The sequence below is a fragment of the Equus caballus genome, chromosome 18 (assembly GCF_041296265.1).
Source record: "Equus caballus isolate H_3958 breed thoroughbred chromosome 18, TB-T2T, whole genome shotgun sequence".
NCBI classification, from domain to species: Eukaryota; Metazoa; Chordata; class Mammalia; order Perissodactyla; family Equidae; genus Equus; species Equus caballus.
Window position 1 is genome coordinate 607,506 of NC_091701.1, and position 23,586 is coordinate 631,091.

At 47.1% G+C, this 23,586-nt stretch overlaps 1 protein-coding gene across 5 annotated transcripts; it reads left to right on the forward strand.

Moving 5' to 3' along the window:
* Window positions 1-4,220: 4,220 nt before the first annotated feature.
* Window positions 4,221-21,168, forward strand: PTPN18 (protein tyrosine phosphatase non-receptor type 18). Of its 5 annotated transcripts, XM_023622612.2 has the most exons (16): window positions 4,736-4,928; window positions 6,933-7,041; window positions 7,306-7,382; window positions 7,462-7,557; window positions 7,671-7,709; window positions 16,674-16,742; window positions 17,140-17,178; window positions 17,841-17,903; window positions 18,119-18,261; window positions 18,630-18,696; window positions 18,774-18,851; window positions 18,936-19,025; window positions 19,309-19,397; window positions 20,117-20,319; window positions 20,686-20,760; window positions 20,984-21,168. In XM_023622612.2, exons 1-16 carry the CDS (start codon window positions 4,836-4,838, stop codon window positions 21,049-21,051), a joined length of 1,398 nt encoding a protein of 465 aa, XP_023478380.1. In that variant the 5' UTR covers window positions 4,736-4,835; the 3' UTR covers window positions 21,052-21,168. The 5 variants fall into 5 exon arrangements, 4 of the variants coding, with proteins under 4 accessions (XP_014587832.2, XP_023478380.1, XP_023478381.1 ...); XM_014732346.3 differs by lacking the exon at window positions 17,140-17,178 and having other exon boundaries at window positions 4,221-4,928; XR_011428641.1 differs by lacking the exon at window positions 19,309-19,397 and having other exon boundaries at window positions 4,726-4,928.
* The last annotated feature ends 2,418 nt before the right edge of the window (window positions 21,169-23,586 follow it).

Genomic DNA, 23,586 nt, shown 5'->3' on the forward strand with positions numbered 1-23,586 from the left:
TCAGTCTCATTACAGGAATACTCCCAGAGATATTAATGCTTACCCAGACACCGATGTGCACTTACTTCTCTCTGGTTTTACAGTTGAGTGGCAGAAGCCGATGCAGACAGTTCCATACCTCCCTTTGGCTGTTGTGATGCCCTTGACTTGCATTCAGTACCCACAACAGGGCCCTGAGCTGTGCAGGATCCCAGCCAGCCTAAGCTTAAAAGAATGTGGCCAGTTGGTCTTTTCCAAATAAAGCACCACACACACAGGTGTGCTTATGCCGAGCTAAAATTGGGTATGGAAACTGCAAGCCAAGGATGCAAGGCAGCCTAAAAGAGGCCCCACTATGCTACCAACATCACTGTCGGAGCATTTGTTTGCCTGGAGCTCACAGGAGCCTGAGCTGTTAGCTCAGAGCCCAAGGCTGAGTTTATTTCCTCCAAAGGCACGTTCTAGCATCTGGAGCTTGCTCTGCGCGATGGCAATGCCCAGGCTGTGCTCTGCAAGATGTGGGGCCAGCCAGGGGACAAGCTGGTATGAACATTTTAAGGATGTCATTTTTTTCTGAGTTCCCAACTTGTTTTTTTCCTAAGATTGGCCCTGAGCTAACATCTGTTGCCGATCTTCCTTTTTTTTTTTTTTTTCTCCCCAAAGACCCAGTACATAGTTGTATATCCTAGTTGTAGGTCATTCTAGTTCTATGTGGGATGCCACCACAACATGAGCGGTATGTAGGTGCATGCCCAAGATCCAAACCAGGGAACCCTGGGCTGCTGAAGCAGAGCGTGCAAGCTTAACCACTCAGCCACAGGACCGGCCCCAGGATGTCATTTTTTAAAGTTGGGGAAAAGGGCTTTCCCTCTCCCTCCCTGAAGCAGAACTGCAGGGCAGTTCCCGAGGGCAGAAATCCAGCCTTCACAAAGAGGTGGGGTTGTGGGGGTTGGCAGCAGGACTGAGAAGGAATAGTGTGGCTTTCTCCTTGGGCATGTTCCCCTAGCTCTGAGCTGCTGATCTTTTGCCATAAAGGGACCGGGGGAATCTTCAATTCAAAATGCTGAAAACCAGAACCCCTGAGGAGAGTTAGAGGAGACTAAAAAGCCCTTCCAAAGGCAGCTAGCGCCAGTCCCTGGTGCATGCAAGCTGCCACTTGTAACTGGAATGAGTGGCATTTTTCCTATTTGCCAAATGCCAGATTTGTGGATGGGTCAATAGGTCAGTCCATCCAGCCTGCAGCTTCTTAACAGAGTGGAGCAGTGAGAGAATTTTTTTTAATTTCGTCTGCCCTTTGGCCTAGCAAAAAAGGAAACCAGAGAGGAACTGTATAATAGGGATGTCAGTAGCCTCAAAGTATCTTCCCACAAGATCCCTGGGTATTGGAGGAGGTCACCTAGAGGATGTCACTGCTGGTTGACCTGTGAGCTGGACCCTGGCAATCAGAGGCTCCTCACCCCCTCCCCTGTCCTTGGAATGGACGCTCTGCCCACTGTTCCCAGAGCGGGAGCTGCTCCAAGGACACAGCCTTGAGAGAGTTAATGTGGTGTTGAGACCATCTGGACCGTGTACATGACTGAACCCAGGTAAGGCCTCTGTATAAACTTTTAAGATTCTGGTGGGCAGGTGTGGAAATCGACTCGTCTTGCAGCTGCCCAAGACAAGCCTCATATTTCCCTTGTTTATTAAACCTGCCACCTACCAATCTGGAGTGGACTGCCTCATTCTTTGGTCTCTCCTTGCCCTCCGTGTAGAGGGAAGCTGGTTTCAGATTACACTTGGGATGACACCCCTGAGGTTGTCAACCAACACACCGTTGAGGTAGCGTCTGCCAGGTTTCTCCACTGTAAAGTTAGGATTTTCCCCTTTGCAACATCAGCACAGGCTGGGTTCCTCACAGCATTGCAAAAGCTTCCCCAAGCACCCTCCAGCACTCAGTCCATTTGGCTCTTGAGTGGCCAGTTCAGCAAGCACTCCGAGCTCCCAAGCAGGTGGCAGGCTGGCACGTGGCCTGTGGGCATTATGGTGCTCAGGATCTGCAGGAGCAGTGCCAGCTGCTCTTGCTGCACAGGATTTCCACCAGTAGGGTGAACAAGAGGGCCACCAGCAGCAGCGAGTCCCATTTTAGGAACACAGCTTGCAGTCCTCTGGGAGAAGGGAGAAGTGGGCTGGGCCAGGGCTGCTGGAGGAGGTCTTGGGGGTCTGCGTATCCCCCACACCCAGCCTGAGCTGAGTGGAGGACAAGCCTGGAGAGTGTGGATGTTTGGAGAGGCATGGAGGGATGGTCAGTGTCAGGAGGGCAGGCAGCTTAAACAATGAGATGGGGGCATGAGTTGGGGTGGACATGCAGCCAGGACACCCAACCCGGCTGGAAGCACAAGAGATGAACCATAACCTCAGCCACTTGTGTTCATAGGCCATAAGATCTCAGCCAGATAGGCAGAAAAATACCCAGACAGACTTCTAGATGGACAGAATCCTAGGGAGACAAACAGACTCCAGTGGGACAGCCAGACAGACTTCTAGATGGACAGAATCCTAGGGAGACAAACAGACTCCAGTGGGACAGCCAGACAGACTAATGGACAGATTATTGCACAGATGGGAAGATGCCCAGCCAGATATCCAGAAAGACCTGTCGCCAGACATACGGACACTCTCCACTCCAGCCAATTGGAAGGTGACTGCAGCCAACCAAAAGACTACCTAAAGGACAGACAGAAACCCCCAAGTGGACAGTAAGATGTTACCCAAGCGGAAAGACACCCCACCCACCTAGTCAATTAGTCACCCAAACTTTCAGCCTGACAGACTTACCCTCTGCCAGTAAGACAGACCCCAGCCTATGAGAAAGTTAGGCCTTCAGCAGGATGGACAGACAGATCCTTCCTAGTCAGCTGGGTAGACAGACCCTCAAGCCAGGTGAACAGACAGATACGTGCCTCCCCCCCCCCCCCCCCCCCCCCCCCCCCGGCCAAATCAGACAGACCCTAGCTGGACAGAAGATCCCCAGCTAGCCAGACCCTAGTCATCACCAAAGATGATATGGACAGTCCACTGACCCCTCAGTGTTGTCTTTGCTCCCCAGGTACCACCAGTTTCCAGTGACTATTGACCTCTAATGACATCCACTACCACTAGGGTCCACAAAGACCTTTCATGACCCGTCAGAGACTCTTCCCTGTTTACTCTGGTATCCACTCACCCGAATGACTACCATTAGTATCCATGAGTACTAAGGAACTTAAGAGTCTCCATATTTTCTCAGAGATCTCTGATACTTCTGTATCCCACCTGAGTCTCCAACAACCCATGACCATTCATGAAATCTCAGTGATTCCACATTTCACTATCATGCCCTGAGTGGGAGCCCTCAATGACCTTCCCTTCTTGAACTCTCAAAGATGAAACTGATAAACACTGAGTCCACAGTGACCCCCACTAGCCCTCAATAAATGAAACATCCCCACTCAGCCACTTTAAGTGACCCCTGTCACTTAAACCCGGGTCAGCAAACTACAGCCTGCAGCTCACATATACATACATATATATAAATGTGACTCGAAAATTACATGAAATTAAAATTTTAGTGTCCACAGAGTTTTACTGGAACAAAGCCACACGCATTCTTTTACATAGTGCCTATGGCTTCTTTCACACTGCCAAGGCAGAGCTGAGTAGCTGGGTCAGAGACTAGAGACCAAAGCCCTTTAAGAGTTTGCCCATCCCTGCCTCAACACTGATGACAGCCTAATGAATTCAGTCCACAACCTGAACCAATGACCTTGTTGACGCCTCACTGACCGAAAGTACACCTCATCCATTGGTCACACCTCAACGACCTCAAACTAGACTCCCCAGACGACACGCTATCCAAAGAGACCCCACCTCGAAATTCATTCCCTGACTCGGGTGAGTGGTGGGCTAGACCACCTCCCAGGCCGGTCCGCGGCCGGGCCTTTAGGTTCTCTCCTCTCTCCAGCCTTCGCTTGGTAACCCTGGAGCAGCAGTTGTCCTCCAGCCTTTTCCTGTACAGAAGAAAAGAGAAGCTCTTTAAAAGGGTTGAGAACATCTTGTCTCCTGGAACCTTCTTGCGGGGGCTCAGTTTTCAGTTTCCCGGCAGGTTTCTGCGGGTTGAGACCCTCAAATTAGGACTGGATCTCGGCGCCCCCACCTCCTCCCAGCCTGACCCGGAAAAAGAAGGAAGCTCAGGAAATACAGATACCTAGGCACCCGCTTCCACTCGGTCTTTCTCAAGGCACCGGTGCCCGAGCGTCATTTTTCCCGGCGGCTACCCGCCCTGACTTCCCTCCGACCCCGCACAGCGCGGGACCCCACCCACTCGGGGTCCCCGAGGCAGGAGTTGCAGCTCGATCTCGGCGACCGTCTCCACTCCCAGCTGCCGCGCCAGCCCGGCTCGGACGCCGACCCAGCCTAGCTCCCAGGACACAGGCTGGGAGGCCAGGCGAGCGCGCGCGGCCGTCCACCCAGCGCCGGGCTCGGAGGGAGGCCGGCCCCTGGCGTGAATCCCGGGCCCAAGCGTGAGGAAGCGTCGTGGGGCTGTGCGGACTCAGCCCGCCGGCGCGGCGGCCACAAAAAGGGAAGCGCCCGCAGGGGACCTACTGCCCAGTTACAGCGGGAGAGGACCCAGGCTTCTGGCACCGCCAGGGTCCGGACGCCTGCGGGTGGGGCTGGGATGGGCTCTCAAATGTCATTGGCAGAGGGGCGCGCCGTGCCGGCCGCTGCACGCTTCCATTGGTTGGCGAGACAGGAGGCGGTCCTCCTCCAGCACTGTCTACACTAGCTGAGAGCACCGAGCGCAGCGGCTGAACCTGACCTCGGTGGCCAGCGGCACCATGAGCCGAAGCTTGGATGCGGTGCGGAGCTTCGTGGAGCAGCTGGAGGCGCGGGGCGGACAGGAGGGGGCGATCCTTGCCGGCGAGTTCAGCGTGAGTGGGCGAGTGTAGACGGCGGCGCAGTGCGCTCTGGCTCCTCGCCCTGGCCTGTCCGGACGTCTGTCCTGTGCGCCCTGCTGCGCTTGCCTCTCTCTTGGAGTCTAGCGGCATCTCCTCGCCTCGAGGTCTATTTTTCTCTCCCCCGCACCTCTCTCTGTTGCGCTCTCTCCCTGTCTTCACTGTCTGCCCGCAGAGCCCCAGAGGGCGAAGTCCAGGGCCGGGCTGGGCGGGGCCGAACACACCCTCGGGTCCCCGTGCCCTCGTCGCGCTCAGGACAATCCCGCTGCTGGGCGCCGCGGGGGAGGGCGGACGCCGCAGGCGGGGGCGGGCGCGCCCCTGCGCTCCGGGCGACCCGGCGGTCACCGCTGAGGTCTTGGGGAGGAAGGGGCTGGGAGAAGAGGAACCAGCCGAGGGGTGTGGACACCGGCCTCTCGTCGGCTTTGTGGCTCGGAACAGATTACCCAGCCCCTCTGGCCTCGGTTTCTTTTTGAGTCTAAAGTGGCCTAAGGATTAAATAACTGAGGTGGGTAAAAAAGCGCTTAGCACATCTTGAGCGCTCACTTTGTAGGAGCCTTTGTCGTTAGTTATAAATATTGTAAACATTACAGTGAGGTTGTGTAAGCCATGTCTGAGGAATGATAATGCAGCGTCATAGGCACCACATACTGTGCCTGAGATGTTTTAAATATAGTAACTTTGTAACAAATATAGACATATACTATGCAAGTATGTAAATACAATATATGGTGACATCAAATTTAGAAATATGTGACATAATAAATATATAAAAATAAATTTAATAAATATGATATAAATACTTTATATAATAAATGAGTTTATTTAATCACTAAGTACAATAAAAATAGATAACAGAACCAAACTTATTAAATAATTTTATTAAGTATAAAATATAGTGAATATGTGAAATTAATATGATTTTAAAGTACAACTTACACAATAAACATTTGACTTAATAAAACAATAAATAAACGTAAATACAGCATATAAAATTGTAGTTTATAAAATAAGGAGTTATTCAATAAGTTCCTAAGTAAATATAAAATGTGTAACGAATAGGTAAAAGTACTACAATATAAATCTAATTTACGCAAATATAAAAATAGATCTTTTATGTAAGAAATGTATAATAAATGCAAAATATATCATTTATTCAATATGAAAATGTATATAATACCCAGGTGGTATATAATGTCATGCCCATCTGGGTCTTGTCCCGTCTGGGACAGTGAGCCATGCTGAGGACCCCTTATGCCGAAGACTGGGTGGTGAGCAGTGCCTGCACTCACAGGAGTCTAGGCCTCGCTAGGCCTTGTTTTCCTCATCTGTATAGCAGAAATATTAATAGTGGTCCCCACTACACTAGGGTGTCCAGGAGTTTTTAAATGACAGGATGGGCATAAGTAAAGCACTTAGAATGGTGACTCACACCCAGTGGTGGCTTGGTGTTACTTATTATCACCATGACTATGAATAACTGATGATGATGGTAATATACTATTCACTAATTATAATAATCTAACAGTATAAAGTCCTTATAGTATCTTGTTACATAAGTAATGTTATACATTATAATTCATATACATTGTATATTGTCATATATATCTTACCATGTTTGTTATATTAAATACATAATACATTACAATTAGTCTTTACAATACAATGCAATACGGATTGAGTGTACAGAGAGCAGATGCTGAGAGGTCTGAGTGCTACCCTCACTGTGCCCCTTCCGCTTTGGGTGGGACTTTCTGCAAGTCGCTCAACCATGTGGTGCCCCAGCTTTCTCACCTGGCACAATGGGGACTGCAATGATTGAACCCACTTCAGAGGGACCTTGTGATGATTCAGTGCCCTTAACACAGAGCCTGCCACAGAGAAGGCGGTCTGAGGCGCTGTGATCGTTGTATCGTTGCAATTAGCCAGGATTCTCACTTGGCTCCTCTCTCCTCCCGGGTCGCTCACGGGGCCTCCCACCAGGACATTCGGGCCCGCTCAGCCGCCTGGAAGACTGGCAGTGTGTGCTCCACCGAGGCTGGCAGTCGCCCCGAGAACGTGAGAAAGAACCGCTACAAGGATGTGCTGCCATGTAAGTCGGGGGGCTTCCGAGGGAGTCCGTGCGGCGCCGCACACGCCCCCACCCGGTGGCTGTCCAGGGTGGCCATCCACTGCAGCGCTCTCCCTCCCAGACCTCTGCCGTGGCTGCCTTTCTCCCGAGCAGCCCTGGAGTGCAGGTCGGTGGCACCCCTGCGAGGTGTGCCACTCCCCTGCTGGCTTTCATTCAGGAGGCTGTCAGGGCCTTGATGCCCCTGTCATCCCCAAACTCCGTGTTTCTCACCTTGCGCACCGGCAGATGATCAGACAAGAGTGATCCTCTCTCTGCTTCAGGAGGAGGGACACGGCGACTACATCAATGGCAACTTCATCCGGGTCAGGCTGGGAGTCAGGAAAGGGGCGGCTGTGGTGGGGGCAACAGCGGGATCTCGGTAGTGAATTTAGCCTTTACCAGGGCACAGATGGAAGCCCGGCCTACATCGCCACGCAAGGACCCCTGCCTCACACCTTGCTAGACTTCTGGCGCATGGTCTGGGAGTTCGGAGTCAAGGTCAGCTTTCGGGGAGTGTGAGGTGGGGCCAGCCTTCTAAGTCCTTCCTTGGCCCCATTTCTCCCAAACCCAGCCCCAAATCACCTCCCTCTCCCCGGACCCCTCTTGTCTAGGTGATCCTGATGGCATGTCGAGAGACGGAAAATGGGCGGGTAGGTGTCCTCAGCTCCCTAGAATGCCTTTCTTTGTGCAGGGAAGAGGCAGAGGAATCTTGGTAGCTCCTCCCTGAGGCCGGGACTCAAGGGCCGGGTTCTTGGAGCCCCCGCACTGTAGCTTTATTGAAAGCCCACTATTGCTCTCTTTAATTTGCTGTGGATCTTTTTCCTTTTATCCATGCAGGGCCTCCCTCCAGTGCTGGCAACCTCTGCTGCCTGTCTTCGCACCCCATACCACACCACAGGCATAAGGCCCTATGCTGTGGCTTCCCTGGGTCAGCTCTGATCTGTCTCTCCGCCTGTTCCCCTTTATTCTCTCCACTCTAACTACTCTGGCTTTGCTGTTCCTCAGATGCCAGGGATCACTCTGCCCACCTCAGCTGTTCCCTCTGCCTGGGACCTTTTTCTCTTGGCTTGCTCCATCTCTGCCTTCAGGTCTGCTCAAATGCTACTTCCTCAGTGAGACCTTCCTGGATCTCACACCATTTAATACTCCCAGCACTCCTACGCTCCTTCCCTTCTCCTGCTTTGCTTTTTTCTTCACAGTTCTTACCAACTTCTAACATAATCTGCTAATGTATTGTGTACGTTGTTTATTCTGTCTCCCTGACGAAAAGATAAGCTCAATGAGGGCAGGGATCTTTGTTTTTCCTGTTAGCGTTAATTAGTTACTAAATGGATGTCAACACTGAAGGCACAGGGTTTCTGCATCCTGGACTGCCCCACAGACGGAGTTAGGAGTGGGCGAAGTATCGTCCTGGGGGGACTGGCTGATCGTGGAGTCTGCACAGTCTGTACGGATGCCTATTTTTCATTCCAGATTTTGGTAATTTGTGGTCTGTCTGTCCCTCTCTTTCCCACATCAGTCTGGCTAGAGTAAAGATGGGCAAACTTTAGCTTTCATACTAAATCTGTCCTGCTGCCTGTTTTGGTAAATAAGCGTTTCGGAACACAGCCACACACATTTGTTTCCATATTGTCTACACCAGCTTTCAGGCAACCATGTCAGAGTTCAGTAGTTGTAAGTTAGGTAGATTGCATGGCTTGCAAAATCTAAAATATTTATTATCTGGCCCTTTATAGAAAATGTTAGCCAATCTCTGAGCTAGAGGTTTATCAATTTTATTATTTTTTCAAAGAACCAGCTTTGGGTTTTTTCATTTTCTCCATTGTTTTTATTTATTTTCTATTTCATTAATTGCTTCTCTTATCTTTATCATTTCCTTCCTTGTAGTGTTTTAGGTTTTACTTGCTCTTCTTTTTCTAGTTTCTTAAACGTAAATAATTGATTTGAGGTTTTTCTTTTTTCAGATATAAGCACTTAATGTTATTCATTTTTCTCTAAGCCTTGCTTTAGCTGCAACTGACAAACTTGATTTTCAATTAGTTGAAAATATGTTCTAATTTCCCTTGTGATTTCTTCTTTGACCCATGGTATTTTAAAACTCTACAATTAGTGTGTATACAGTTAGGGTTATGTTTCCCCCATGAATCAGTCCCTTTTCCAACATGTAGTGTCCCTCTTTATCTCTCATAATGTTCCTTTTTCTGAAGTGACTTTGATATTAATAGAGCCATTTAAATTTCTCTAGCTTAGAGTGTGCATGATATATCTTTTTCCATTCTTTTGCTATCTGTCTATATTTATCTTTATTTTTAAAGTGTGTTTCTTGTAGGTGGCATATTGTAGGGACCTACTTTTGTATCGAGTCTGACAATCTCTGCCTTTAATTGTGGTATTTAGTCTTTAATGTAACGATCAATAATGATCTAAATCTACTATCTTGCTATTTGTTTTCTTTCTTTCTTTCTCTTTTGGGGAAAGGGTCTTTTTTTTAATTGAAGTACAGTATTATATTAGTTTCAGATGTACAACATAGGGATGCAATATTTTTATACATTATAAATGATGACCACAATATGTTTAGTTACCATGTGACATCATACAAACTTATGACAATATTATTGACTATATTTTCTATGCTGTATATTATATCCTCATGGCTTATTTATTTTATAACTGGAGGTTTGTACCTCTTAATCCTTTTCCCCTATTTTGTCCAACCCCCCAACCCTTTCCTTCTGGCAACCACTAGTTTTTTCTCTGTATGTATGAGTCTATTTCTGTTTTGTTTTGTTATTTTGTTTTGTTTTTTTAGATTCCATATATAAGTGAGATCATATAGTATTTGTCTTTATCTGACTTATTTTGCTTAACATAATGCCCTAAAGAGACATCCATGTTATCATAAATAGCAAGATTTCATTCTTTTTCATGGCTGAGTAGTATTCCGTGTGTGTGTGTGTGTGTGTGTGTGTGTGTGTGTGTGTGTGTGTGTGCGCGCGCATGCGCGCCACATCTTTATCCATTCATCCATTGATGGGCACTCAGCTTGTTTCCATGTCTTGGCTGTTGTAAATAATGCTGCAATGAACATAGAGGTGCATGGATCTTTTCAAATTAGTGTTTTTGTTTTCTTTGGATAAATACCTAGAAGTAGAATTGCTGGATCATATGGTAGTGCTGTTTCTTTTCTATTTGTTCCATCTGTTCTTTGTTCCTTTCTTCTTCTTTTCTATCTTCTTTCAGATTGAGGATTTTCATGAGTCAGTTTCATAGTCATTATTCACTTATTAGTTAAATAAAATGTGGTAGATCCATTCAATGGAATATGATTCCATTGAATAATAATACCTCTTGGTATTATATGCTTAGTGGTGGGTTTAGGGTTTATAATACATACCTTTAAGTTATCACAGTCTACGTTCAAATAATATTATCCCATTTCATGTACAATATGAGAACTTTACAATAGTCTATTTCAGTTTTCCCTTTCCATGCTTTATGCTATTGTCATACGTTTTAATTCCAAATATAAAATATACTCCACAATACACTGCTATTATTTTTGCTATAGATTATCTGTTTTTTAAAAACAGCTTTATTGAGTTGCAATTCACCCATTTAAAGTGTGCAATTCAACTGTTTTTGGTATATTCCTGAGTTATGCAACTATCACCGCAATAAATTTTAGACTATTTTTATCATTCCATAAAGAAACGCTGTATCCATTAGCAGTCACTCCCCATTTCCCACCAGTCTCCACCCTAACCCTAATCTATTTTTGGTCTCTATAGCTTTGCCTACCCTGGACTTTTCATATAACACAATCATATAGTATGTTGTCTTTTGTGACTGACTTCTTTCACTTAGCATAATGTTTTTAAAGTCCATGTATGTTATAGCATACATCAGTACTTCACTTCCTTTTATTGCTGAATAATATTCTGTTGAATGGCTCTACTACATTTTATTCATTCATTAATCAGTTTCTAGAATTTGAGCTGTTTCCACTTTGGAGCTATCGTGAATAATGCTGCTATGAACCTTCGCATGCAAGTGTTTATGTAGATGTATGTTTTCATTTCTCTTGGGTATACACCTAGAGGTGAAATGGCTGCGTCATATGGTAACTCTATTTTTAACATTTTTGAGGAACTGCCAGACTGTCTTCTGCAGTGACGACATCGTTTTTCATTCCAGCCAGCAATGTATGAGGGTTCCAATTTCTTCACATCCTTATTAACAGTTGTTATTGTCTGGTTTTTTATTACAGCCATCATACTAGGTGTAAAGTGGTATTTCATTATGTCTTTTTTTTTCCAATTGTGGTAAAATATACATAACATAAAATTTGCCATTTTAACTATTTCAAATGCATACCTCAGAAGCATTAAGTACATTCACAATGTTGTACAACCATCACCACTATCTGTTTCCAGAACTTGTTCATCATCCCAAAAAGAAACTCTCTACCCACTTAACAATTACTCCGTATTCCCCCTTTCCCTGCTCCTGGTAGCCTTTATTGTACTTTCTGTCTCTGTTAATTTGCCTATTCTAGGTACCTAGAATCATAAAATACTTGCCCTTTTGTGTCTAGCTTATTTCACTTACAATGTTTTCATGGTTCATCCATGTTGTAGCATGTATCAGAATGTCATTCTTTTTAAGGCTGAATAATATTCCATTGTATGTACACACCACATTTTGTGTATCCATTCATCTGTTAATGGATATTTGGGTTGTTTCTACCTTTTGGCTATTGCGAGTAATGCTGCAATGAGCATTGGTATATGTATCTGTTTTGAGTCCCTGTTTTCAATTCTTGGGAGTATATAGCTAGAAGGAGAATTGCTGAATCATATGGAAATTCTCTGTTTAATTTTTTGTTGTTTTCCACAGTGGCTGCACCATTTTACAGTCTCATCAGCAATGCACAAGGGTTCCACTTTCTCCATACACTCACCAACACTTGTTATTTTCTGTTTTTGTTTTTATTTTTATTTTTATTAGCCATCCTAATGGGTGGGAAGGGGTATCTCATTGTGGTTTTAGTTTGTATTTACCTAATGATGTGAACATCTTTTCATGTGCTTATTTTTCCATTTGTATATCTTCTTTGGACAAATATCTGTTCAGATCCTTTGCCCATTTTTTAATTAGGTTGTCTTTTTATTACTGAGTTGTAAGAATTCTTCTGGATACAAGTCCCTTATCAGTGTATGATTTACAAATATTTTTCCCATTCTGTGGGTCATTTTCTTTTTTAATAATTTTTCTTTTTAAAGATTGGCCCTGAGTTAGCATCTGTTGCCAATCTTCCTCTTTTCTTTTTTTTCCTTCTCCCCAAAGCCCCCCAGTACATAGTTGTATATTCTAGTTGTAGGTCCTTCTCGTTCTACTATGTGGGGGACACCACCTCACCTCAGCACGGCTTGATGAGCAGTGCTATGTCTGTACCCAGGATCTGAACCAGTGAAACCCTGGGCTGCTGAAGCGGAATGCACAAACTTAGCCACTTGGGCATGGGGCCGGCCCCACTCTTTTCGTTTTTTTGATAGTGTCCTTTGAAGCCCACTTAGTAATTCTGAGGAATTCCAGTCTATAATTGTTTGGCTTGTACTTTTGGCATTGTATCTAAGAAGTCATTGTCTAACCAAAGGTCATAAAGATTTACTCAATGTTTTCTTCTAAGTTTTTCAAAGTTTTATTTCTTACACTTAGGTCTCTGATTCATTTTAGGTTAATTTTTGTGTATGATGTGAGGTAGGGGTCCAAATTCATTCTTTTGTATGTAGCTATTCAGTTGTCCCAGCACCATTTGTTGAAAAGACTGTGCTTTCCCCATTAATAGTCTTGGTATCCTTATTGAAAATCAATTGACCATAAATGTAAAGGTTTACTTCTGGATTCTCAATTCTATTCCATTGATTGATATATCTATATTTGTGCCAGTACTACAGGGTTTTGTTTATTATTGTAGCTTTGTAGTTAGTTTTGAAAACAAGAAGTGTGAGTTCTCCAAATTTGTTCTTTTTCAAGATTGTTTTGGCTATTCTGAGTCACTTGCTGTGCAGAAAAGAGTTAACGTAGCAGGCTCAACTGCTTATGCTTAAAAAGGCCTTCCTTCAAGGTTGGCTCTTGGCGGGAAATTGGATTTTTTTTTTTTTTTTTTTTGAGGAAGATTAGCCCTGAGCTAACATCTGCCGCCAATCCTCCTCTTTTTGCTGAGGAAGACTGGCCCTGAGCTCACATCCGTGCCCATCTTCCTCTACTTTATATGTGGGATGCCTGCCACAGCATGGCTTACCAAGCGGTGCCATGTCCACACCCAGGATCCGAACCGGCAAACCACCGGGCTGCCGAGAATTGGAACGTGTGCACTTAACCGCTGCGCCGCCCAGCCGGCCCCTGGAAACTGAATTTCTTATAAGAGTGGCTCACTATGCCTAAACTGTTTATACAAACAATATGGTTTAGGTGAACACCTGCTTTCCTTCTGGGAGTCTGAAGTTTGGGTACATACTAATCAGAGGCTGCCTACATATTGCATAGAGTGCCCCAATAAAAACCCTGGGCACTGAGTCCCTAATGAGCCTCCCTGTGGACTTTTCACACATGTTATCACAACTCATTGCTGGGGGAATTAAGCACATCCTGTGCAGCTCCACTGGGAGAAGATCCTTGGAAACTGGAGCCTTATTTCCTGTAACTTCGCCCTATGCACCTTTTCCCTTTGCAGATTTTCTTTTGTATGCTGTCATTGTAATAAATCACAGCCATGAGTACAACTCTGTGAGTCCTGCTGGTGAATCATCAAAACTGAGGGTGCTCTTGGGTATCCGCGACACACTTATCAATGTTAGCGTATTAATGTTAAGATCAGCTTCCCAAAAAGCCTTCTGAGATTTTTATAAGGATTGTAGTGAATTTATCTATTTGGGGGCTACTGCCATCCTAACAACATTGCCTTCCAATCCATGAACATGGATGTCTTTTCATTTATCTAGGTCCTCTTTAATTTCTTTCAGCAATGTTTTATAGTGTTTAGGTTAGAAGTCTTGTACTTTGTTAAATTTATTCCTAAGTAGTTTGTACTTTTTGATGCTACTGTAAACGGAGTGGTTTTCTTAATTTCATTTTCAGTTTGCTTATTGCAAACCAAATAGTTTTTGCTATATAGAAATACAATTGATTTTTATGTATTCATCTTATATCTTGCAACCTTGCTGAACTTGTTTATTAGCTCTAATAGTGTGTGTATATTCTTCAGAGTTTTCTATATATAACATCATGTCATCCGCAAATTGAAACCTTTCCACTCTGAATACCCTTCCTCCTTCCCTCCCTCCCTATCTTCCATTCTCACTCTTCCCTTCTTCCTTCCTCCCTCCCTCCTTTCCTTCCTTTCTTTTTTCCTAATTGCACTGGCTAGAACTTCCAGTACAAAGCTGAACAGAAGTGGCAAGAGCAAACACCCTTGTCTTGTTCCTGATCTTAAGGGTAAAATATTCAGATATCCATCATTAGGTATGAGCTTAGCTATGGAGGTTTTTTGTAGATGTGGGTGTTTTTTAATCATGCTGAGAAATTTCCTTTCTAATTCTAGCTTCTTTTGTGTTTTCATCATGAAAAGGTGTTGGATTTTGTTCAAAAATTTTTTCGGTATCGATTCAGATGATTGTGTGTTTTGGCTTTATTTTCTATTAATATGACTTATCACATTGATTTTCATATATTGAACCAATTTTGCATTCCTGGGATTAATTCCTGTTGGTCATGGTATATAATCCTTTGCTACTATTTTGTTGAGAATTTTTGTGTTTATATTCTTGAAACATTGGTTAGTAGTTTTCTTTCCTTTGATGTCCATGTCTGGTTTTGGTATCAGAGTAATAGTGGCCTCATAAAATATGTTGGGAAATGTTCCTTCTTTGATTTTTTTTGAAAAGTTTATGAAGAATTGCTATTCTTCCTTGCTTGGTAAAATTCATTAGATTATTTTTTAAAGATGTTAAAAATGAGAAATACCTTTTATATTTAGCCACATATTTACTTTTTCTCTACTATTCATTCTTTTTGTGTGGACCCACATTCCATTTGGTATCATGTTCCTTTTATATGAAGAGCTTACTTTAATATTTCTCATAGTTCAGGATTGCTTGTGATAAATTCTCTCAGCTTTTGTTTGTCTAAAAGTTTTGTGTTTTTTAAAAAATTTCAGCCTTTTTAGGATACCACATCATTGACCAGTGGCTTGCAGAGTTTCTGACAAAATTCTTCATCATTCTTATCTTTGTACTTCAGTATGTAATGTGTCTTTTTTGTGTGATTCTTTAATATTTTCTCTTTATCATTCTTTTTCAGCAGTTTGATCATGATCCACGTTGGTGTGGCTTTATGTTGGTGTGTGCTTTATGGCCCTATGGTTCATTGACCTTCTTGGATGTGTGGGTTCATAGCTTCATCAAATTTGGATAATTTTCCAGCTGTTATTCAGATATAGTTTCTGTTCTTCCCTCTCTCTCCTCTTGCTCCAGACTCAAAGTGCATATATACTAGACTACTTGATATATTTTCACAGGTAACTGATTCTCCATTCATTTTTTCCCAGTCATTTTTCTCTCTTTTTCATTTTGAATAGTTTCTATTGCTGTGTCTTCGTGTTCACTTATATTTTCTTCTGGTATTAGACAGTGAATGTTTCATTTCATGTATTTTATTTTTCCTCTGTAGAAGTTCCCTTTAGGTCTTTTTTATATCTTTCATTTCACTTTTCACCAGGTTTATGATTCCTTTTCATCTTGGAATATACTTACAATATTTATAAAAGCTGTTTTCAGGTCTGCTTCTTTCCTTATCTCTATCAAGTATGTTTCTATTGACTGATTTTTCTCCTGGTTATGGGTCACGTTTTCTTGCTTCTTTTTATGTCCAGTAAATTTTTATTGGATGCTTATTCTTAATTTTACACAGGTTAAGTGTTCATCTTACAGGTCCCTAGTTATTACTCTTTCATGGAATGTTATTCTTGCCTGGCCTCATGGGCTTTCACGTTATATGTGTTCAGATTATCATTCAGCTAAAGCCTCAAGGGGACCTCCATGCAGACTTACGGAGCTTTTGCTTTTGTTTGCATAGCTCTGTTCTTTCAGGACTCTGCCTTTGAAATTCTGGCTGCCTTGGCCTCCCTGAGCCCTGATGTCTGGCTCCTCAGCTCAGTGGGATCATTGCACTCTCTGTGTCCTTCAGCCTCTAGGCAATAAGCTGGGTGCTCATAGGGTTTGACTCATGTGTTTCCCTCCATTCAGTGATCAGTCCTGCAATGCCTGTGCCAACATCTGAAAATGTGGCTCATATATTTTGCCCAGTTTTTTAAGTTGCTTACAGTAGGAGAATATCCTGGAGTGTCTCCCTCCTGCACAGTCAGAAGCTCAAAGTCTCCACTGAGTCTGTGTGTGTTTAAGCTCTGCCAGCTGGCCCCCTTTACAGCTGCAGCTGCCTGTGCTTCCACCAGCAGTACCTGGGGAGTCCTGTGGGAGTGTGGACATGCTGAGCTGAACTCTGGAGCAGATACCCCTCTTCAGTCCCTGCTCTTTCTCCTTTGCCTTCTGCAGAAAAAGTGTGAGCGCTACTGGGCCCAAGAACAGGAGCCATTGCAGATTGGGCTTTTTTGCATCACCCTGGTGAGCTGGGGCACGGATGGGAACAGAGTTCATGGAGTCTTGGATGTTGTGGAAGGTTTCACAGAAGATTCTCAGAGTGGAAAGTGTGGGGGATCAGAATTGGCCACCCCAAAATGTGTCTCTTTGCCTTACCTTGATTATTTTTAAGAAAAAAAGACTGAAAGAAACTTTGACTTCCTCCCCTAACTGCCTAAAGGAATTTAAGATAAAGCCTGGTGGCCAGGACAGGCCATCAACATAGATAACTCTGGGTTCCAGGGAGCCTGGGAGGATCCTTGCTAAGCCCACTCTTATCAAAGTTCTATTTACCACATTTGCTTTTCCATCTCCATGTGAATTGCTTTCCTCCCCTTTGAGTCCCAAACCACTACCCCCAACACTCTCCTTTTTTGTTTAGCTAAAGACGCTATTTAAGGTGACAACTTTGGCCATTTTGGTGAGTTACTCAGCTTTCCTGGGTTTCTGCCATGTATACATGTTATAAAGCTTTGATTTTCTCCTGTTATTCTGCCTCATGTCAGTTTAATTCGTGGGCCAGCCGGAAAGACCAGAGGGTAGAGGATTTGTCTTCCTCCCTTACAAAAGCTTTTGGTTCAGGCCTGAAAGGATCAAGCTTCCCACATCCCCTCACCCTGCAGGGAGCTCTCTGCTACTCACAGGCAGACAGTCAGAACTCAACATATGCACTGCTTTTGCATTTTAACTAAGATCATGGTTTTATCTCTGTAATATCAATGTGCCTGGTTAGGTTCTTAAAATCCTTATTTCCTTACCATTTTAAAAGAACTCAGAGAAAATCTCTCACCTGAAGTCAATACATATAGTTGTTACTTAATACATACAAGAAAACTTTTATTTTAGAACAAAAGAAATCTTTTTCACTATAAATGAGCTTGTCTGAGTTTTTAATCATAGTTCTCTTTCTCCCCTCTGAAATGTTTCATTCACAAAAACTGTGGGGAAGTTTGGGCTAAATGAATATTTAAAAATGTGTTGTTTGTATTTGACTTTTAATCAGAAATACTTGTTTTCTATAAATGTGTCTTTTGGCCCTGGTGATCTTGTTCTCCCCTCTTCCTACCTGCCCCACATCTTCAGACCAGGGAGACACGGCTGAATGCAGACACCATGCTCAGGACCCTCCAAGTCACTTTCCAGAAGGTACTGAAAGGGGAGGAGGAGGCTCACAGACTGGAGAGCTGTTTCCTGTCTGTGTTCTCATCTGTAAAATGGGCAGTAATAATAGTACCTATCTCCTCAGTTATCAGTTGGATTTAAATGGAAGATGTTTGGAACTGGGCCTGACATGTAGTAGGTGTTCAATAAATGCTTTTCTTTCTTTTTTGATTCTTTGCCCCTATTTTCCTGTGTTTCAGGAATCCCGTCCGGTGTACCAGCTGCAGTATATGTCCTGGCCAGACAAAGGGGTCCCTGGCAATCCTGACCATGTGCTCGCCATGGTGGAGGCAGCTCGTCGCCTCCAGGGCTCTGGTCTCAGCCCCCTCTGTGTCCACTGCAGGTGTAGGAGACGGGCTTTATGGGCGTCTGGTGGGGACTGGGACAGAGAGGCAGGGAGGCCAGTGCAGGGCCTTGCAGTGACAGTGCCTTTTCCAGAAGCCCGAGGCCACACTTGCTCACGCGCCCTTGACTGACATTGTTAGCATTTGTTGAGTACAGACTGCCAGCTAGGGAGTAAGCACACAGTTGATGCTCAACAAATGTAAGCAATTAAAAAGTTTTTCCTTTCAATTATAATCTGGGGATTCTGATTATCAAAAGGTGATGCAAGGGATCCCCTAGTAGGGTCCTCATCCCCAATTCTAAATGCCCTGTTTAGAAGGGGTTGTGGGCAGACCCTGACCGAGCTTGCTGATTCTCCCTTTTCAGCGCGGGCTGTGGGCGAACAGGCGTCCTGTGCACAGTGGATTATGTGAGGCAGCTGCTCCTGACCCAGGTATGAAGAGGGCACGTGTGCAGTGTGGGTCCCATGCCCACGAGGTCCTGCTCATGTTCCCTGTCTTTCTGACCCAGATGATTCCACCTAACTTCAGCCTCTTCGACGTTGTTCTTGAGATGCGGAAGCAGCGGCCTGCGGCTGTACAGACAGAGGTGCGAGCCTCAGCCTCCTTATTGCAAGAACAAGTCCCTCCTCCTCTTGTCTGCCCTTCCTGACGACCCCTCTTCCCCCACCAGGAGCAGTACAAGTTCCTGTACCACACGGTGGCTCAGATGTTCTTCTCAGCACTGCGGAACTCTAGCCCCCATTACCAGAACCTAAAGGAGGTACCAAGGTCCCCTTCCTACTCTCTTCCTGTCCACCATCAACACCTTCAGAGACCAGGACCCAGAGCAGAAGTCTATGACCACCACTATCACAGTATCCAGCCCCTGGATTCCTTCTGGAAGCACGGACTGACTCACTCTGATATCTACCTTTGTCTTCCTCTTTGCTCCCTTATCAGACTGTCCCCACTGAGCTCACTTCACAGAGCCCATTGTGACCCCCATCATGGGCCTGGCCAGTTCCCCCCAAAACTCATGCCCTTCCCCTTCTGTCTTTCCCCAGAATCGTGCCCCACTCTTCGATGATGCCCTCTCCCTCCGGAGTTCCCAGACCCTTCCTGCCACACCCCGCCTACCTGGGGGGGTCCTCAGGTACCCAGCTCCCTCCTCTCATTCTTCCCTTTCCAATTGCTCATGCTCAGAAGCTAACCTTTTTCTCACCCTTGAAATACCAGCCCCTTCATTGCTGTTCAGTTCATCAAATATTCACTGGCCTTTTGTTTGAATTCAGCTCTGGGAACCTGCCCCAAGATGACTCTTTAACCCCAGACATCCCGCTGCCTCTGCCTCGAAGGCTAGTCCTACATTCCGATGTTAGCGCTTTCCTTGCCCCCCAGTCATAAATTCAGCAAATATTTCTTGATGCCGCGCACTTGTCAGGCCTCAGGTTGGGTGCTGCGGACACGGAACTGACTCTCCTTTGCGGCAGAGATTTCACCCCCTCATCCTTGAGACTAGCTCTCCATTTTGAGGCTATCCCTTCCTCCCCTTTCGATGCCACTTCCTCACTCACTTACTCAATAAACAATTACACAGAAATGACCACCCCTCAATACCAATGCTCTGCCCCGTTCACCTACCGAGCTGGCCTCTGACCTCTTTCATCTCCTTAACTTGCTGGGCGCTAGGGACAGAGAAACCAGATCCCCGAACCCAGAGACCCCTCCTCCTCTCTGAGAGCCGCCCGCCTCCTCCCTCCTTAACTGGGGAAGGAAGCCTGTGGTTTGCGCGCTGAGCACGCTGCCCACCCCCTGCCTCCCTCCCTCCCTCGGCGCCGCCGTTTCACTTCCTCCCCGCCCTCCCCACCGCAGGAGCATCTCGGTACCCGGGCCCCCGGCCCTCGCCATGGCCGACACGTACGCGGTGGTGCAGAAGCGCGGGGCGCTGGCGGGCCCCGGGCCGGGGTCGGGGGCGCGCGGCACGGAGGAGGCGCCGCTCTACAGCCAGGTGGCGCCGCGCGCCCGGCGGCCCCAGGCGCCCGCGGAGGACGCGCGGGGGGCGCCGCCGAGCCGCGGTGAGTTGAGGCCGGGTGGGGCGCGGGGCTGGGGGGTCCGGCGCCCACCTGCTCCCGCTGGGGTCGGGAAGGCCCTGGCGGCCACGAGGACCCCCGCCCACAGGTGTGGCTTGGTCATGCCCTGAGGCGGACGTCCGTGCGTCCCTAGCCACGCCTCTGGGACTGTCGCCCGCGGTGTGGTCACGCCCGGAAGTGTCACAGGCGGACTCGCGGGGCCGGGCCGGGTGGGCTTCGCTGTGGAGGTCTCGCTCTGGGCCCGCCACGCCCACCTCGGCGGGCTCCCGGAGGAGGCGTCTCCGCCCGGATCGGGGCCGGCGCTCGGCGGGGCGGCCTGAGCTGATTCGTGGGGTGGTTTCCTGCTCGCAGCTCCTGCTGACCGAAGCGCTGCTGCGCCTGGCGCCTACGAGGACGTGGCGGATGGAGCTCAGACCGGTGGGCTAGGTAAGTCCCCCAAAGGCTGGGTCGCTGGGACTCTGCAGCTTTGACTGAATCCCAGAGTTTGGGGTTTAGGCATGGCGGCATGGGACCCATGCCCTCAGAGTCCTGTGGGTGTGGCTGCAGTAAACCAGGAGGGTCTGGAGGCTTGAGGATGGCCTTCCACAGTTTGCCTACCTCTCCACGTCTCAGCTTCTCCGTAAGACCCATGGTTCCCCTCCTTTCTCAGGCTTCAACCTACGCATTGGAAGGCCTAAAGGACCCCGGGACCCCCCTGTGGAGTGGACCCGGGTGTGAGTGCTGCGCCCCCGCCTGCCTGTTGCTCCCCATGGGCACTTGGACAGCTGACGGCCATGCTCTGCTGCGTGGGAATGCTGAACCTGGATCAAAATAAAAGTTTCTCAGAGTGGGAAATGTGGGGGCTTTGTCCCGGTGATCATAGCGTTCAAGGTTTGGAGCGTGGGAGTAGTTGGGAAATAATGGCTGGTGAGATGGCATTGAGCAGATTCAAGAATAAACATCAGGAGTGGGCCCAACCTTAAAGGGCTGGGCAGGACCCCCCAGTTGTGAAGGGGAGGATGGACAGGTGGGCTTCTGGAGACTTCGCGGTTCACCACATAATACAGTAGTTTATCTCAGTATCTGAGCCTCCCACACTCAGACGCTCAGACACAGAGAGATGGATGGTCCCTGAGAAAGAATGGTGGACCACCCCCCACCATTAAGACAGATCCAAGCCAGGCATAAAAACAGCCAACCAGACTGATTTCACAGATAGGTAGAAAGCTCACCAGATGGCCAGACAGACATATGGACCCCCAACCTGAGCAGGCAGCTAGCCATACCCCTAGACAGACCTTCAGAGGGACAGTCCACAGCTGGTTGGATGGACCTCTAGCCATAGAGAAAGACCAACCAACAGCCTGACAGACCGCTTCCAGCAAGAGAGGCCACCAAAAAGACAGGGCCCCTCCCCCAGCTACATAACCAGACAGACACCAGCCAGATGGACGTCTACCTAGCTGGACAAACTCCCAAACAGATATAAACAGATCCCTAGCTAAACAGATACAGACATTCTCTCAGCTAGACAGACCCCTCAGTTACACAGACCCACCCCCAGGTGGGCAAACTGACAGACCTTCTTGTCAGACAGACTTCCAGCTAGCCAGGTGGACTCAGTCAGACAGATACCAGGCCACACAGACAGACCCTTAATTGCACAGACATCCTAACCTACCGGCCCAACTCCCAACCAGGCAGATAGGTAGACTTCCAGACAGGTGGACAGACCCCACCAACTACACAGAACCCACATTTTGGCAGACAAATTGATGCATCTCCTGCTGAGAAGGTAGCCAGGTGGGCCCCCACTATCCGGGACCATCTCCTAGCTGGGCATACACTGCATATCAGCAGATCCTTGAGATAGACAGACTCCCTGCTACCCAGATGGACCCCCAGCCCCTCAAATAGGTTGGACTCGTTGGATGGTTGAACCCCTAGTTGGACAGATGGACTCCCAGCCGGACAGTGAGACACTATTCTCAGCTGGAGAGATAGGTGGACCCCAAGCCAACTGGCTAGCTAGATCCCAAGCTGGATGGACAGATCCTAAACCAGATAAAGTAGTGGGCCCCCATCAGGACAGATGAATGAACCCCCAGCAAGACAGACCCCCAGCCAGAGAGAGAGAAAGACCTTCAACCAGACTGACCCCTAGCTGTTCACATAGGCCCCTGGCCAGAGAGTCCCCCAACCTTGGAGCTGGACAGCAGATGCACACAGACTACCAGCTTGACAGACAAATCTGCAGCCAGTGAGACAGACCTCTAGCCTCACAGATTGTCTGACCAGACTGACAGACCAGCCCCTAGCCAGACAGACTGATGAACCTCCAAGTAGAGAGACTCAGCTGGAAAAAGGGACTCCAGACAGACTGACTCCCAGCTTGATAAGACCCTCAGACAAGCCCCTGGCTTGACAGACGTGCAGAGCCCCGGTCAGAAAGACAACAGCCAGACAGATCCCCATCTAAACAGGTAGACACTCAGCCAGGAAAATCTCCAGCTGGACAGACAGACAGATGGACTACCCAGCCAGAAAACAGTCCCCCATCCAGACAGACCTTCAAACTGGCCAGAACTCCAGGGAGACAGAAAGACGAGTAAATTTGATGCTCCAAAACCCTGATCCTGCTCTGTGAGCTTCCCGCTCAGTGTGGTCTTCCTGACTGTGTGACATTGTCAGGTTCATCGAGGCGGACTCCCAGCCATCCCTCCCCAAGACGGCACCCTCCCCAGGCTGCTGGAGAGCTGTTCTGTGTCTGTGATGAGCATGGACCACCAAGGCCTCTACCTGCCACCTGCCCAGCCAGGCCCACATCCCTTATACGCTTACTGTGGGGACCAGCGAAGGAGAGAATGTGAAGACTTAGTTCAGGAGTCTGCCTTGTGCCCAGTAAATGTTAGCCCATAATTAGCTCTGGGTCCCTGCGTTTAATATAGGTCCTGTCACAAGTCGTTTGCCCTTTGAATGTTGGTGAAAGGAGGATGAAACATGCCTTCCTTGACCACAACAGTGCTTGCTGGCACTGCCTTAATTTGTCAAGTGCTGTAAGGTTTCTGCACACGAGGCAGCTCAACCAGCAGAAACCAGGAATTGAAGAGAAATGTAGGGATTCCCCAGGTGAACGGGGAACAGGAAGTCAGCAACACCTAGAGTCCAACCTTTCAGGTGAGAGTTGGAGCTGACCTTGATGGAAGGAGGCAGGAAGCAGGCCCCGGCTGCCGGTAGCAGAGGAGTGTCCGGGTGTCATTTAGACCATAAACC